The sequence below is a fragment of the Triticum aestivum genome, chromosome 5A (genome assembly GCF_018294505.1).
Source record: "Triticum aestivum cultivar Chinese Spring chromosome 5A, IWGSC CS RefSeq v2.1, whole genome shotgun sequence".
NCBI lineage: Eukaryota > Viridiplantae > Streptophyta > Magnoliopsida > Poales > Poaceae > Triticum > Triticum aestivum.
In genome coordinates, this window is record NC_057806.1 from 403,042,294 (window position 1) to 403,056,121 (window position 13,828).

The following is a 13,828-nucleotide window of genomic DNA, read 5'->3' on the forward strand; positions in this document are numbered from 1 at the left end:
CTCCAACAGGTACAATAGTGATCCAGGAGTGGATCACTGGACAGCGGTCAAAATTATGCTTAGTGGACTAAGGAAATATTTCTCGGTTATGGAGGTGATAAAAGAGTTCGTCGTAAAGAGTTACGTCGCTGCAAGCTTTTGACACCGATCTAGATGACTCTAAGTCTCGATCTAGATACATATTGAAAGTGGGAGCAATTAGCTATAGTAGCTCCATGCAGAGTATTGTAGGCATAGAAATTTGCAAAATACATACGGATCTGAATGTTGCAGACCCGAAGACTAAACTTCTCTCACAAGCAAAACATGATCACTCTTTGGGTGTTAATCACATAGCGATGTGAACTAGATTATTGACTCTAGTAAACCCTTTGGGTATTAGTCACATGAATATGTGAACTAATCACATAAAGATGTGAACTATTGGTGTGAAATCACAAGACGATGTGAACTAGATTATTGACTCTAGTGCAAGTGGGAGACTCAAGGAAATATGCCCTAGAGACAATAATAAAGTTGTTATTTATATTTCCTTATATCATGATAAATGTTTATTATTCATGCTAGAATTGTATTAAACAGGAAACTTAGTACATGCGTGAAGACATAGACAAACAGAGTGTCCCTAGTATGCCTCTACTTGACTAGCTCGTTAATCAAAGATGGTTAAGTTTCCTAGCCATAGACATGTGTTGTCATTTGATGAATGGGATCACATCATTAGAGAATGATGTGATGGACACGACCCATCCGTTAGCTTAACACTATGATTGTTTAGTTTATTCCTATTGCTTTCTTCATGACTTATACATGTTCCTCAGACTATGAGATTATGCAACTTCCGAATACAGGAGGAACACCTTGTGTGCTATCAAACGTCACAATGTAACTGGGTGATTATAAAGATGCTCTGTAGGTGTCTCTGATGGTGTTTGTTGAGTTGGCATAGATCGAGATTAGGATTTGTCACTCCGTGTATCGGAGAGGTATCTCTGGGCCCTCTCGGTAATGCTCATCACTGTAAGCCTTGCAAGCAATGTGACTAATGAGTTAGTTGCGGGATGATGCATTACAGAACGAGTAAAGAGACTTGCCGGTAACAAGATTGAACTAGGTATGATGATACCGACGATCGAATCTCGGGCAAGTAACATACCAATGACAAAGGGAACAACATATGTTATTATGCGGTTTGATCGATAAAGATCTTCGTAGAATATGTAGGAACCAATATGAGCATCCAGGTTCCGCTATTGGTTATTGTCCGGAGATGAGTCTCGGCCATGTCTACATAGTTCTCGAACCCGTACGGTCCGCACGCTTAACGTTCAATGACGATCGGTATTATGAGTTTATGTGTTTTGATGTACCTAAGGTAGTTCGGAGTCCCGGATGAGATCACGAACATGACGAGGAGTCTTGAAATGGTCAAGACATAAAGATTGATATATTAGATGACTATATTCGAACACCGGAATGGTTCTGAGGTGTATCGGGTATTTATCGGAGTGCTAGAAGGGTTATCGGAACCATCGGGGAAGTTATGGGCCTTATTGGGCCTTAAGGGGGAGAGAGAGAGCAGCCAAGGGCTGCCCCCCCATGGGCCTAGTCCAAATTGGACTAGGGGGGCGCCCCCTCCTTCCTGCTCCTTCCCCTCTCCTTCCTTCTTCTCCTAGTAGGACTAGGAAAGGGGGGGGGTCCAACTCCTACTAGGAATAGGATTGCCCCCCTCGGGCGCGCCCTATAGGGCCGGCCGGCCTCCCCCTTGCTCCTTTATATACGGGGGCAGGGGCACCCTAGAACACACAAGTTGACAAATGTTTTAGCCATGTGCGGTGCCCCCTCCACAGAAACACACCTCGGTCATATTGTCGTAGTGCTTAGGCGAAGCCCTGCGTCAGTAACTTCATCATTTCCGTCAACACGCCGCCGTGCTGACGAAACTCTCCCTCGGCCTCAGATGGATCTAGAGTTCAAGGGACGTCACCAAGCTGAACGTGTGCAGATCACGGAGGTGCCGTGCGTTTGGTACTTGATCAGTTGGATCGCGAAGACGTTCGACTACATCAAGCGTGTTACTTAAACGCTTCTGCTTTCGGTCTACGAGGGTACATGGACACACTCTCCCCACTCGTTGCTATGCATCTCCTAGATAGATCTTGCGTGATCATAGGAAATCTTTTGAAATATTGTGTTCCCCAACAGCAATTGCTTTCCTCGCTCGAACTCATTTGCTTTGGTTTGTGTTCGTCCCGTGTGTTCGAGACCATATGGTGTGACACATATGAGCTATCCTATCTATATCTATCTATGTCAAGTACTTTATGTTAGTAATCATTTGTGAGATATATCTTGTTTATTCTCTCATTCATATGCTCACATAGTATCACTTGCATGCTTTCATCTTCTATCTATGCAAGTATGGTTTGGTCTATAAAATATAGGGGGAGTGTGGATCCTATGTGTGTGCACTTTGCATTCCAAAAGCATATTTAAAATAGTGCACACATCTAGGTAGAGCCTGTCTATATTTTATAGATTGTGGGGTTGCACACCTGTTCTTGCTATATCCTTTGTGCAAATCCCACATTGTCATGAATCCACCAAAAAGGGGGAGATTGTTAGGACATATTTCTCCCTAAGTGGTTTTGGTGATTGATGACAACATGTTTGTAGACTAATTGTGTGCATTGAGCTTTTCAGACTATCAAGCATATGGCACAAGACGATTCGTGTCCCTCAGAGTTTCAAGAGAAGACAGTTTTCTTTCTTGTGATTCTTTTCTGCTGGACTTGAGTCGTAGGGAAAACCCTACTATCAAGAGGGGGTTCGCACCGGAAAGGTTTGGGTGGAATCAACACGCACACTTTTCTTGCACCCATCATTTCCTTGGAGTTGTCCCCTGTTTGCATCGGGGTAGGGGAGAAGAGCCACAAGCGGTAGTACCGATGGCTGTAGCGATAGTACCGCCTATAGGCGGTATAGTGCCGCTGTAACCGCCATTCGCACTACCGCTCGTGGCTGGGACCTTGATTTGTTATGTCGGGTTCTACGGTGGTGTCTCTGGGTGACTACCGTGCTACCCGTTTGTCCTCAGAAAATGGGCGATTGTAGCAGCGGTAGTACCGCTCCTACTACCGCGGCTACCACCGCCCATTCCTCTGTTTTTCTCTCCTGTTCTTCTTTCTCCTGTGTATCCTGTAAGGAGCGGTAGTACCGCTCCTGGAGCGGTAGTACCGCTCATCTGCGGGCTATGAGATGTATAACGGTTGGATTTACCCCCCCCCCCCCCCACTATAAAAGGGGGTCTTCTTCCCCAAGAAGATTCACCTCTTCCTACCCTAATTTCATTGTTGCTCCAAAACTCATTTTCACCTGATCTTTCTCCCTAGCCCATCAAACTTGTTGATTTTCTAGGGATTGGTTGAGAAGGCCCGGATCTACACTTCCACCAAGAGAAATTTGATTTCCCCCACTAATCCCTTGCGAATCTTGCTACTCTTGGTGTTTGAGCACCCTAGACGGTCGAGGTCACCTCGGAGCCACATTTCATTGTGGTGAAGCTCCGTGGTGTTTTTGGGAGCCTCCAATTAAGTTGTGGAGAATGCCCCAACCTTGTTTGTAAAGGTTCGGTTGCCGCCTTCAAGGGCACCACTAGTGGAATCATGGCATCTCACATTGTGTGAGGGCGTGAGGAGAATACGGTGGCCCTAGTGGCTTCTTAGGGAGCATTGTGCCTCCACACCGCTCCAACAAAGACGTACCCCTCAAAGGGAAGGAACTTCGGTAACACATCCTCGTCTCCACCGGCTCCACTTGTGGTTATCTCTTACCTTTATTTTGTGCAAGCTATTGTAGTGTTGTATCATTTGCTTGCTATTGTAGTTGTCATTGCTAGCATCATATAGGTTGCTCACCTAGTTGCACATCTAGACAACCTATTTGTTGCTAACCCTAATTTGTTAAGAAAAGTTAAATTTTGGTAGTTGCTTATTCACCCCTCTCTAGTCAACCATATTGACTCTTTCAGCTTTGCTTTACATAAGAGTTCGTCTAGGTTTATCCTTTGCTACCAAAAGGATTGGGTCACCTTGCTGCACATTTGCTACACTTGTTACTCGTTACCCGTTACGGGTTATCTTACTACCAAACTATCTGTTATCGATAATTTCAGTGCCTGCAGAAAATACCTTGCTAAAAACACTTATCATTTTATTCTGCTGCTCGTTGGATCGACACTCTTAATTATCGAGAGGTCTACGATCGATCCCCTGTACTTGTGGGTCATCAGCATAACATCTTGAGATTTTATGAAGTCACCACAGACGCCTCGCAGTCGACGGGAACGTCTTCTCCCGCTGAACGAACATCACCGAAGTCTGAAATAAAACCAGAAATAATACGAGCACCAACGTCAAGTCTAGGACTTGAGCTCTGGTGGGCTGGCGACACCACCGTCCTCCTAACCATCTAAAGATGTCTTAGCGTTACCTACATGAGCCTTTTGTAGTGTCTATCCCTTATGTGGCTGAAATATAATTTTGCCATCACTCGAGTCATGTGAGAAACAACGAGAGATATGTTTGTTCTTCCTTAAGACATTTTCTTCCCCAACAAATTTCACCTCCCCTGGCGTGATTTATTTTCCTCCGAGCCTTCGACCTACCCAGCCCTAACAACTTGCTCCCGCCCGCGCTCCCCCACCGCGGTTGTCGGCACTATCCCACACACCTCACCACCCTGCCCTCACATGTATTGTTGTCGCCCTATCCATCCCACTAACCCACTCCCCTCCTTTTCTAGCGTCGACGACGACTCTTCGTACCCCCCTTTCCCTTCCCACACCAGTCGGCCCTCTTCCTCGTCTCTGTCTGGGACGTCACAACCCTCTGCCGCTCCTAGCGCATCCCCATCTCCGGCGAGGTCATGACTCGGTTGCCCCTAGGTGGGCGTTCCTCGCTGGCGCTCGTCACGCCGCCTCGGTCTTCAGTCTCGTGCGAAATCGACTGACGCGAGCGAAATTTGAGGCACCTAATATTTAGCAAACACACTTTTGCAGATGTCACCTGGGCGAACCCTAGACATCGGAACAAAATTCCGCACAAGTACTCAAATATTCTTTTTGTTATATATAAGACTTTGGCGGGCGAAGAGAGTGAACAAGACACTAAAGCCCATGATATGATGAATTTCCACGGGTGCTTACTTGCGTTCCCCCTGCTATTGTAAAATTCTGATAGAGCAAACAAATTTGTTACGTACCACGTAAGATGTAACTGTAATTAGCGAAGAAGCAACAGCCGCCAGTAATCGTTTGGCTGATTCCACATGTCACTCTGGGTCTAGCCATGGCAAAAGCACCAACAACAGATCGGCCGATCAATCAGCCAACACGGTCATTTTCCACGACGCAGGCAAAATACCAAGTCATCATTCCAGCAACAGCTCAAGACACATGTGTTCCAAATTAGCACTGAGTCAAATGAGATCTCTGTTCAGTCCACCAAACGGAGAGATTCCCCGTGTGGCAGACTCCATGATCGAGACGTGCGCCGTGTTCCGAACGACCTATTCGTGCCGTCGCCCCGGCCGGCCGGCTGACGCGGATGGAGAAGAGTCCCTCCCGGCCGGCATCTGGCGCCTCCACCTTGTTCCCTGGCCACAGCACACGCGCCAAACGCACACCGGCCTTTGAAAAGTTCGCCGCCTTTGTCCGCTTGCAGCTGCAACGACCCGTGCGTGCCAGCCAGCGCCATGCATGCAGCCATATCCCGGGCTCCTTAATTCACGTCAAGAAATCACAGAGCTCTCAGTCCAGCATACCGGGGTTCAGTGAGCTGTGCTCGATCTTCATCACATCATGGGGAGGATTCCTGCCGTGGCTGCTGCCGTCATAGTGGCCTTACTGGTGTGCTGCTCGTGTGGGGTTCGAGGTAAGGAGGACGACGATGTGCTGGACTCCCTCGTCGATTTCCTGACCAAGCTCGCCGGTGGCGACCAGAAGACGGCGGGCGACTTCGGCTGGGACGCGTCGACCGACCCCTGCGACGGCACCGGCGGCCGCAACGGCAGCGACTCGAAGTGGGGAGGGACCGTCAAGTGCTTCGAGAACGGCGCGAGCAACGCCGGCCTGATCAAGGTTATCGATCTCCAGTCCCTGGGTCTCAGCGGCACCATCGACGCGGAGTTGCTCTGCGCCGCGCCGGCGCTCCGCGTGGTGAGCCTGCAGAACAACACGCTGCGCGGCGGCCTCCCCGCGGGCGTCTCGGCCTGCTCGGGCCTCACCCACCTCTACGTCGACCGCAACCAGCTCTCCGGCGCCCTGCCGAGCTCCCTTGGCAACCTCAGGAAGCTCCACGTGCTCGACGTCTCCAGGAACGACTTCTCCGGCGAGATCCCCGCCGGCCTCAGCGGCGTCCGCGGCCTCATAAGGTTCAACGCCAACGACAACCACCTCCAAGGCACCATTCCTGATTTCGACCTCGACAAGTTCGAGACCTTCAACGTGTCCAACAACAACCTCACCGGACCTATCCCCAAGAAGACCGGACGCTTCCGCGACGACAGCTACGCGGCCAACGCCGCCGGCATGTGCGGAGAGCCCGTGTTCTCCCCGTGTCCCTCCGGGGAGAGCAAATCAAAGAAGATGCGAAGGATCCTCATGTACCTCGGGTACGTCCTCCTCGGCGCCGTCATCGTGGCATTCGTCGTGTACAAGCTCTGCTCCAGGAAGAGGAACAAGCTGGGAAAGAAGGCCATGGTTGGCAAGGACATGTTCGACAGCAGCAACCCGACGACGACGACGACAAGCAAGTCGGCGTCGGCCTACTCGCTGCCGGCTTCGGCGGAGCGGAGCCCGGCGCGCAAGGGCGCGGCGTCGACGTCGCTGGTGGTGCTGCGGCGTTCGGGCACGGCCTCGGTCACGTCGACGGCGGCGGCCGCGGCGGCCAAGGACCTGCGGTTCGAGGACCTGCTCAAGTCTCCCGCGGAGCTGCTGGGGCGCGGGCGGTACGGGAGCTCGTACAAGGTGGCGGTGCCCGGCGGGGCGGCGCTGGCGGTGAAGCGGGTGAAGGACGCGTCGGTGAGCGACGACGAGTTCCGGCGGCGGATGGAGCGGGTCGCGCGCGCGAGGCACCCGGCCGTCCTGCCGCCGCTTGCATTCTACTGCGCCGCGCAGGAGAAGCTGGTGGTCTACGAGTTCCAGAGCAACGGCAGCCTCCACAGGCTACTCCACGGTATGCCCCTTCGCTCCTCTCGTTACAATATAATGTCAGAGAAGAGAAAATACAATCTGCTCCACATCACATAGATTCAAACAAGAAAGTTTCAACACTTGGAACATCATATTATCCAAAATTAAGATAATTTTGTACACGAAAGAAGAGATTAGATCCGTTCACTGGATGTATGGTCTGAAAGTTGGAAATTCGAATTTCTTTTAGGAAAGAAACGCCAAGAATTCACCAATTCGAAGTGACTTATTTCTTGTATGGAATGCAGACATATATACAGTTTTCTTTTTTGCGGGGGCAGACATATATATAGTTGAGTTGTAGTACAAATTAGAGAATATCATATGGGCAATCTTGTGGCTAGTTGCCCTCATGCACATTTTTGTAGCAATCGTCATGAACAATCTGCTAACACATGCCAACTTTTATGAATTCTTCCAGAAGATAAACATTTCCTGATTCTTTCATCGTGCATTAGTTCTTGTAAGATTATGCTACCTCGAGCATTAGTTCGTAGTAAAATGTTATTCCGAGCGAAGAAAATAACGATGTTCTTCTCGATGATTATTTGCAGGCTCTATAGAGAGCAGCCAGGCCCCCCTTGACTGGCCGGCGCGCCTTCACATTGCTACAAAGGTGGCCGACGGCATGGCCTTCTTACACGCCGCCATGCGCGGCGACGGCGCGAGCTCCTACGCCTCCTCCACGTCCTCCTCCATCGACTCTGCGGCGGCGGCGGAAGGCGCCATCGCCCACGGTGCCCTCAAGTCCACCAACATCCTCTTCACGGCCGGCATGGAGCCCTGCATCAGCGAGTACGGCGTCGTCGCGCCGCCGCTGGCCGCCGCCGTCGGCAGCAGCCGGAGCTCCGGCCTCCGCGCGGACGTGCGCGCCTTCGGCGTGCTTCTGCTGGAGCTGCTCACGGGGAAGGCCACGGCGGCGCAGGGCGACGGCGCGGAGCTGGCGCGCTGGGTGACCTCGGTGATCCAGGAGGAGTGGACCGCCGAGGTGTTCGACCGCGCGCTGCTCTCCCGCGACGGCGTCAGCGAGCAGCGGATGGTGCGGCTGCTGCAGGTCGCCATGAGGTGCATCGACGCCTCGCCCGGCGAGGTGCCGCCGACCATGAGGGAGGTCGCCGGGATGATCAATGCCATTCGCGAGGAGGACGACAGGTCTGTGTCCATGGAAGCGTGACAGGAGCACCGAACCAATCGGCAGTCTGAGAGTTCTCCAACCTCTGATCGGTGCTATATATATGTGTGTAAGCATATCTAGTTAGTTGCATTTGAGATCATATTCATCACACTCCCATTTTGTACTTTCCTTCACTCATATAAACTGTGTGTGACTACAGAGAACTCTAGTCTTAATTTTTCCGTTTATATGGATACCAACATTGCACACACACAGTTGTGTGCATCATACACAACTGTTCATGGAAATAATATTCACGCTCAACGAACTACTCGCTCTTATCTGATTGTAAGGTTTGGCTAGCAAACTTTTTGTAACCAAAGATAATACTATTGACGGTGAGCGTGCTTGGATCCAGGATTGTTTTTTCTTTTGAGAAACCGGCTGAAGCACTGTCTTTTCATATACTCCCTCCATTCCTAAATATAAGTCTTTATAGAGATTTCACTACGGACCACATACATATGTATCTATATGCATTTTAGAGTATAGATTCACTCATTTTGCTTTGTATGTGGTCCATGGTGGATTCTCTCCAAAGACTTATATTTAGAAATGGAGGGAGTAGAAGATAACAAAATGCCAGCCTTTGCACAAAGCATCGCCGGTCAAAAAAGAAAATTACAATCAATATTGATGAACCCCTTGCGCATGCCTCCAACGTCTGTCACCTGACTCTGGCACCACCGAAGGAAAATGGGACGAATCACCTCTTCACCCGAGCTCGATGCGGCTCCATGGTTGATATGCAACTTTGCGTACCTTCAAAGTAATTTACCAAAGGCCATTGAAAGATCTGGCCGGGGTAGCACCCATGACACGCCATCGAACTCCAGATCTGACACCCCCGCACGACTAAGAGCCGGAGAAGGAAACCATACGTGCTAACCACCAACCACGATCCCAACACATGATCCATCTTCCAGATGTCGTCGATGTAGACCACTATCTGCATCCGCTTCTGGACTACCTCCCAAGCTCCACATCGGCGATGGAGCAGATGTCATCGCAAAGGTGGAGCCGAGGACACAAGTCCATCACAAGGATGTCGTCGTCGTGGCATCTCTTCTTATAAAGACTAGTTCTCAAATCCATCACCGACCATAAAGCTGATTATGTTGTCGCCGTGACATCTCCTCTTAAAAAAGACCAGTTCTCAAATCCATCACCGACCATAAAAGCCGATTACATCGTCGCCGTGACACCTCCTTAACATGTGAATTAGTTGCTACTTTAACATGAGAAGTTTTATAAGAAAGAATTGTTGTTATGATGCTAGGAAAAGTGATTGAAATTGTCATTGATCAAACGTGTGCACTTTGCTAGCATTCACACTTCATAAATTATTTCTTTTATCATTTACCTACTTGAGGACGAGTAGAAATTAAGCTTGGGGATGCTGATACGTCTCCAACGTATCTATAATTTATGAAGTATTCATGCTAATATATTATCATTCTTGGATGTTTTACAATCATTTTATAGCAACTTTATATCATTTTTTGGGACTAATCTATTGACCCAGTGCCCAGTGTCGGTTGTTGTTTTTTGTTTTTTTACATCGCAGGAAATCAATATCAAATGGAGTCCAAACACCGTGAAAATTTTTGTGGATTTTTTTATGAACCAGAAGACCACCAGTGGGCCAGAGTAGTACCTGGGGGTGCCCCGGGGGGGGGGGGGACAACCCACCAGGGTGTGCCTAGAGGCCCAGGCGCGTCCAGGTGGGTTGTGCCCACCTCGGTGGCCTCCCACACCACCTCTTCACCCTATAAATTTCCAAATATTCCAAAACCATCGGGGGTAAACCTAGATGAGAAGTTCCGCCGCCGCAAGGCTCTGTAGCCACCGAAAATCAATCTAGACCCCGTTTCGGCACTCTATCGGAGGGAGGAATCATCATCAGTGGCCATCTTCATCATCCCGGCGGCCACCACGATGAGGAGGGAGTAATTCACCCTCGGGGATGAGGGTTTATACCAGTAGCTATGTGTTTAATCTCTCTCTCTCTCTCTCTCATGTTCTTGAGATGTCACGATCTTGATGTATCACGGGCTTTGTTAATATAGTCGGATCATATGGTGTTTTCTCCTCTCTATCTTGTTGTGATGAATTGAGTTTTTCCCTTCGAGATTTCGTTGTTATCGGATTGAATACTTTTATGGATTTGAGTGCACTTGATATATGTCTTGCATATGAATACTCGTGGTGACAATGGGGTATCATATTGATTCACTTGATATGTGTTTTGGCACTCAACTCGCGGATTCCCGCGGTGACATTGGGGTAATCTATGCATGGGGGTTGATGCATGTTCTCGTCTTTTGTTTCTCCGGTAGAAATCTTGGGCACTCTTTGAAGTTCTTTGTGTTGGATTGAGTATTATGAATCCGAAATTATTTCGTGTTATTTTAGTACGAACTCTTGGATAGATCGATCAGAAAGAATAACTTCGAGGTGGTTTCATACCCTACAAACAATTTCTTCTTATGTTCTCCGCTAGATATGAACTTTGGAGTGATTTTTCATCGCACGTTGAGGGATGGTTATATGATCCAATTATATTAGCATTGTTGAGAGGTTGCACTAGCGAAAGTACGGACCCTAGGCCTCATTTTCAAGCATTGCAATACCGTTTTTGTGCCCGTTTACTATTTGCTACATTGTTGTTTTTATGTATTTAGATTATAAAAATATATTTCTACCATCCATATTACACTTTGATCACCATCTCTTCACCGAACTAGTGCACCTATGCAAATTGCCATTGTATTGGGTATGTTGGGGACACAAGAGATTTCTTGTATTTGATTGTAGGGTTGTTTGAGGGAGACCATCTTCATCCTACGCCTCCCACAGCTTGATAAACCTTAGGTCATCCACTTTATGGAAAATTGCTATTGTCCTACAAAACTCTGCGCTTGGAGGCCCAACACGTGTCTATAAGAATAAAGTTGCGTAGTAGACATCAAGCTCTTTTCTGGCGCCGTTGCCGGGGAGGCTAGGTAAGTGGCACTCACATCCCATCAAGGAAGCTCTTTTCTGGCGCCGTTGCTGGGGAGGTGAGTGCTTCAAGGTATATCTTTAGATCTTGCAATCAAATCTTTTAGTTTCTTGTTTTATCACTAGTTTGGTTTATAAAAGAAAACTACATAAAAATGGAGTTGAAGTTGCATCATATTATTGATCATCTTTATAATATATTTCGTGAAAATGATGGAAAGGAAAATTGTGCTCAATTGATAGAAGAAGAATTCAATATAATGTTTGGTATAAATGATGAGCATGATTGCAATGTTGTTAGTATGAATTCTTTGAATATCCATGATGCTAATGATATGCAAAGCCATAAGCTTGGGGATGCCATGTTTGATGAAGATGATATTTTTAGTTCCCTAAGTTTTGATGAGAAAATTTATTATAATGATTGCATGTCTCCTATTTATGATAATTATAATGATGAAAGTGGATTTGGAGAGGTCATGACTTTATTTAGTGATGAATCCACCATTTTGGATGAGGCTTCAATTGACTATGATAACAAAGTTGCTATCTATGATGATTATGGTGATGACATGTATGCTATAAAGAATAATGATAACCACGAAACTTGTCATCATAATTTTAATTTTCACTCTCATGATAGTCATTTTGCTGAGATTGCTCCCACTACTATTGATGAGAAGAAATTTACTTATGGGGAGAATAATAAATTTTCTATGCTTTTGTGTCATGAAAAGAATGCTTTATGTGATGGTCATATTGTTGAATTTCTTCATGATGCTACTGAAAAATTATTATGAGGGAGGAACTTATGCTTGCAGGAATTGCAATAATATCAAGTTTCCTCTCTATGTGTTGCAAATCTTGAAATTGTGCTTGTTTTGCCTTCCTATGCTAGTTGATTCGTGTTCCCATAAATTGTTTGCTCACAAAATCCCTATGCATAGGAAGTGGGTTAGACTTAAATGTGCTTGACATGTGATTCATGATGCTCTCTTTATGTTTCAATCCTTATGTTTTATGCGAGCATCATTGAACTCATCATGCCTAGCTAAAAGGCATTAAAGAAAAGCGCTTGTTGGGAGACAACTCAACACTTTTACCCCCTATTTTTGTGTGTTCACATGATTATGCTACTATAGTAATCATGTTTTATAGCTTTTGTTTCGATAAAGTGCCAAGTAAGACCTTTGGGATGGTCTATGGTGATAATTGATTTGATCTTGATGAAAAATAGAAACTTTTGCGATCAGCAAAATAATTCTTATTTTTAACAGAACGTGATAAAATACTAATTCTTTTTGCAAAAGATTAATAGACAAATTTCCCAGGTTGTCCTAATTTTTCAAAAAAATTGGAGTAGCATAAGTATGGTTGGAGTACAGATTACTATAGACTATTCTGTTTTTGACACATTCTGTTTTCAATGCATAGTTTGCTTGTTTTCTAGCTTCTATGGCTTATATTGCTCAATATAAATTGTGGAAATGATATGGTACAGTAGGCATTGTGTGAGAAAAATTATGGATCTTGTCTTTGACAGTACCAAAGTGAAACGGTTTGCTCTTTATCATACTAACCTATCTCACGAAGTTTTGTTAAGTTTTGTGTGATTGAAGTTTTCAAGTTTTGGGTGAGACATCGATATGAGGAGAATAAGGAGTGACAAGACCCTAAGCTTGGGGATTCCCAAGACACCCCAAGTTAATATTCAAGGAAGATCCAAGAAACTAAGTCCGGGGCATCCCCTCTTTCGTCTCCAACATTATCGGTAACCTCACTTGGAGCTATGTTTTCATTCGTCACATGATATGAGTTTTACTTGGATCATCATTTTATTTTGTTAGGATTTTCTTGCTGTTATTTATAATAATGTTTTGCATCTTTTATTTCAAAAAAATGTCAAGTATAGCCTTTGCCATGCTTATTTTGCAAGTATACATGTTGCTGTTTCAAAACAGAAAGTTTATCGTTGTTGCAAAAATTCTCTAGAAAAGTCAGATGTGATAAAATGTTGAAAATTTTTACACAATAAGCTCTGATAAATTTTCTATAGTATGGTAAATTTTCATAATTTTTGGAGTTAAATAATTATTGATACTCTTGCATTCTTTACTGACTGTACTATTTTGGCAGATTGTTGTTATGTTTGCATTGTTTGTATAGCCTTATGAATGGTGGTGAGGATGTGGAAGAGCTAGTCATATAGTCCTTTAAGCTTGATTCCTTTTATCGGTTAGCAAGGAGTTTGAAGCTTGAGTACTTTGAAGAGCATTTAAGAGCAGGTCATAAGCAATTCTAAGTGGCAGAGATGACTCGAGGGACCTCATCAGATAAGCATATCCTATGGTAAATGTGGTACCTGGTCCAGTCAACTTGGAAGAAGAAACTGACCACTA

At 46.2% G+C, this 13,828-nt stretch overlaps 1 protein-coding gene across 1 annotated transcript; it reads left to right on the forward strand.

The window, feature by feature from the left end:
• Positions 1-5,784: 5,784 nt before the first annotated feature.
• Positions 5,785-8,635, forward strand: LOC123107008 (probable inactive receptor kinase At2g26730). The gene is made up of 2 exons (XM_044529018.1): positions 5,785-7,235; positions 7,807-8,635. Exons 1-2 carry the CDS (start codon positions 5,861-5,863, stop codon positions 8,424-8,426), a joined length of 1,995 nt encoding a protein of 664 aa, XP_044384953.1. The 5' UTR covers positions 5,785-5,860; the 3' UTR covers positions 8,427-8,635.
• Positions 8,636-13,828: the final 5,193 nt, after the last annotated feature.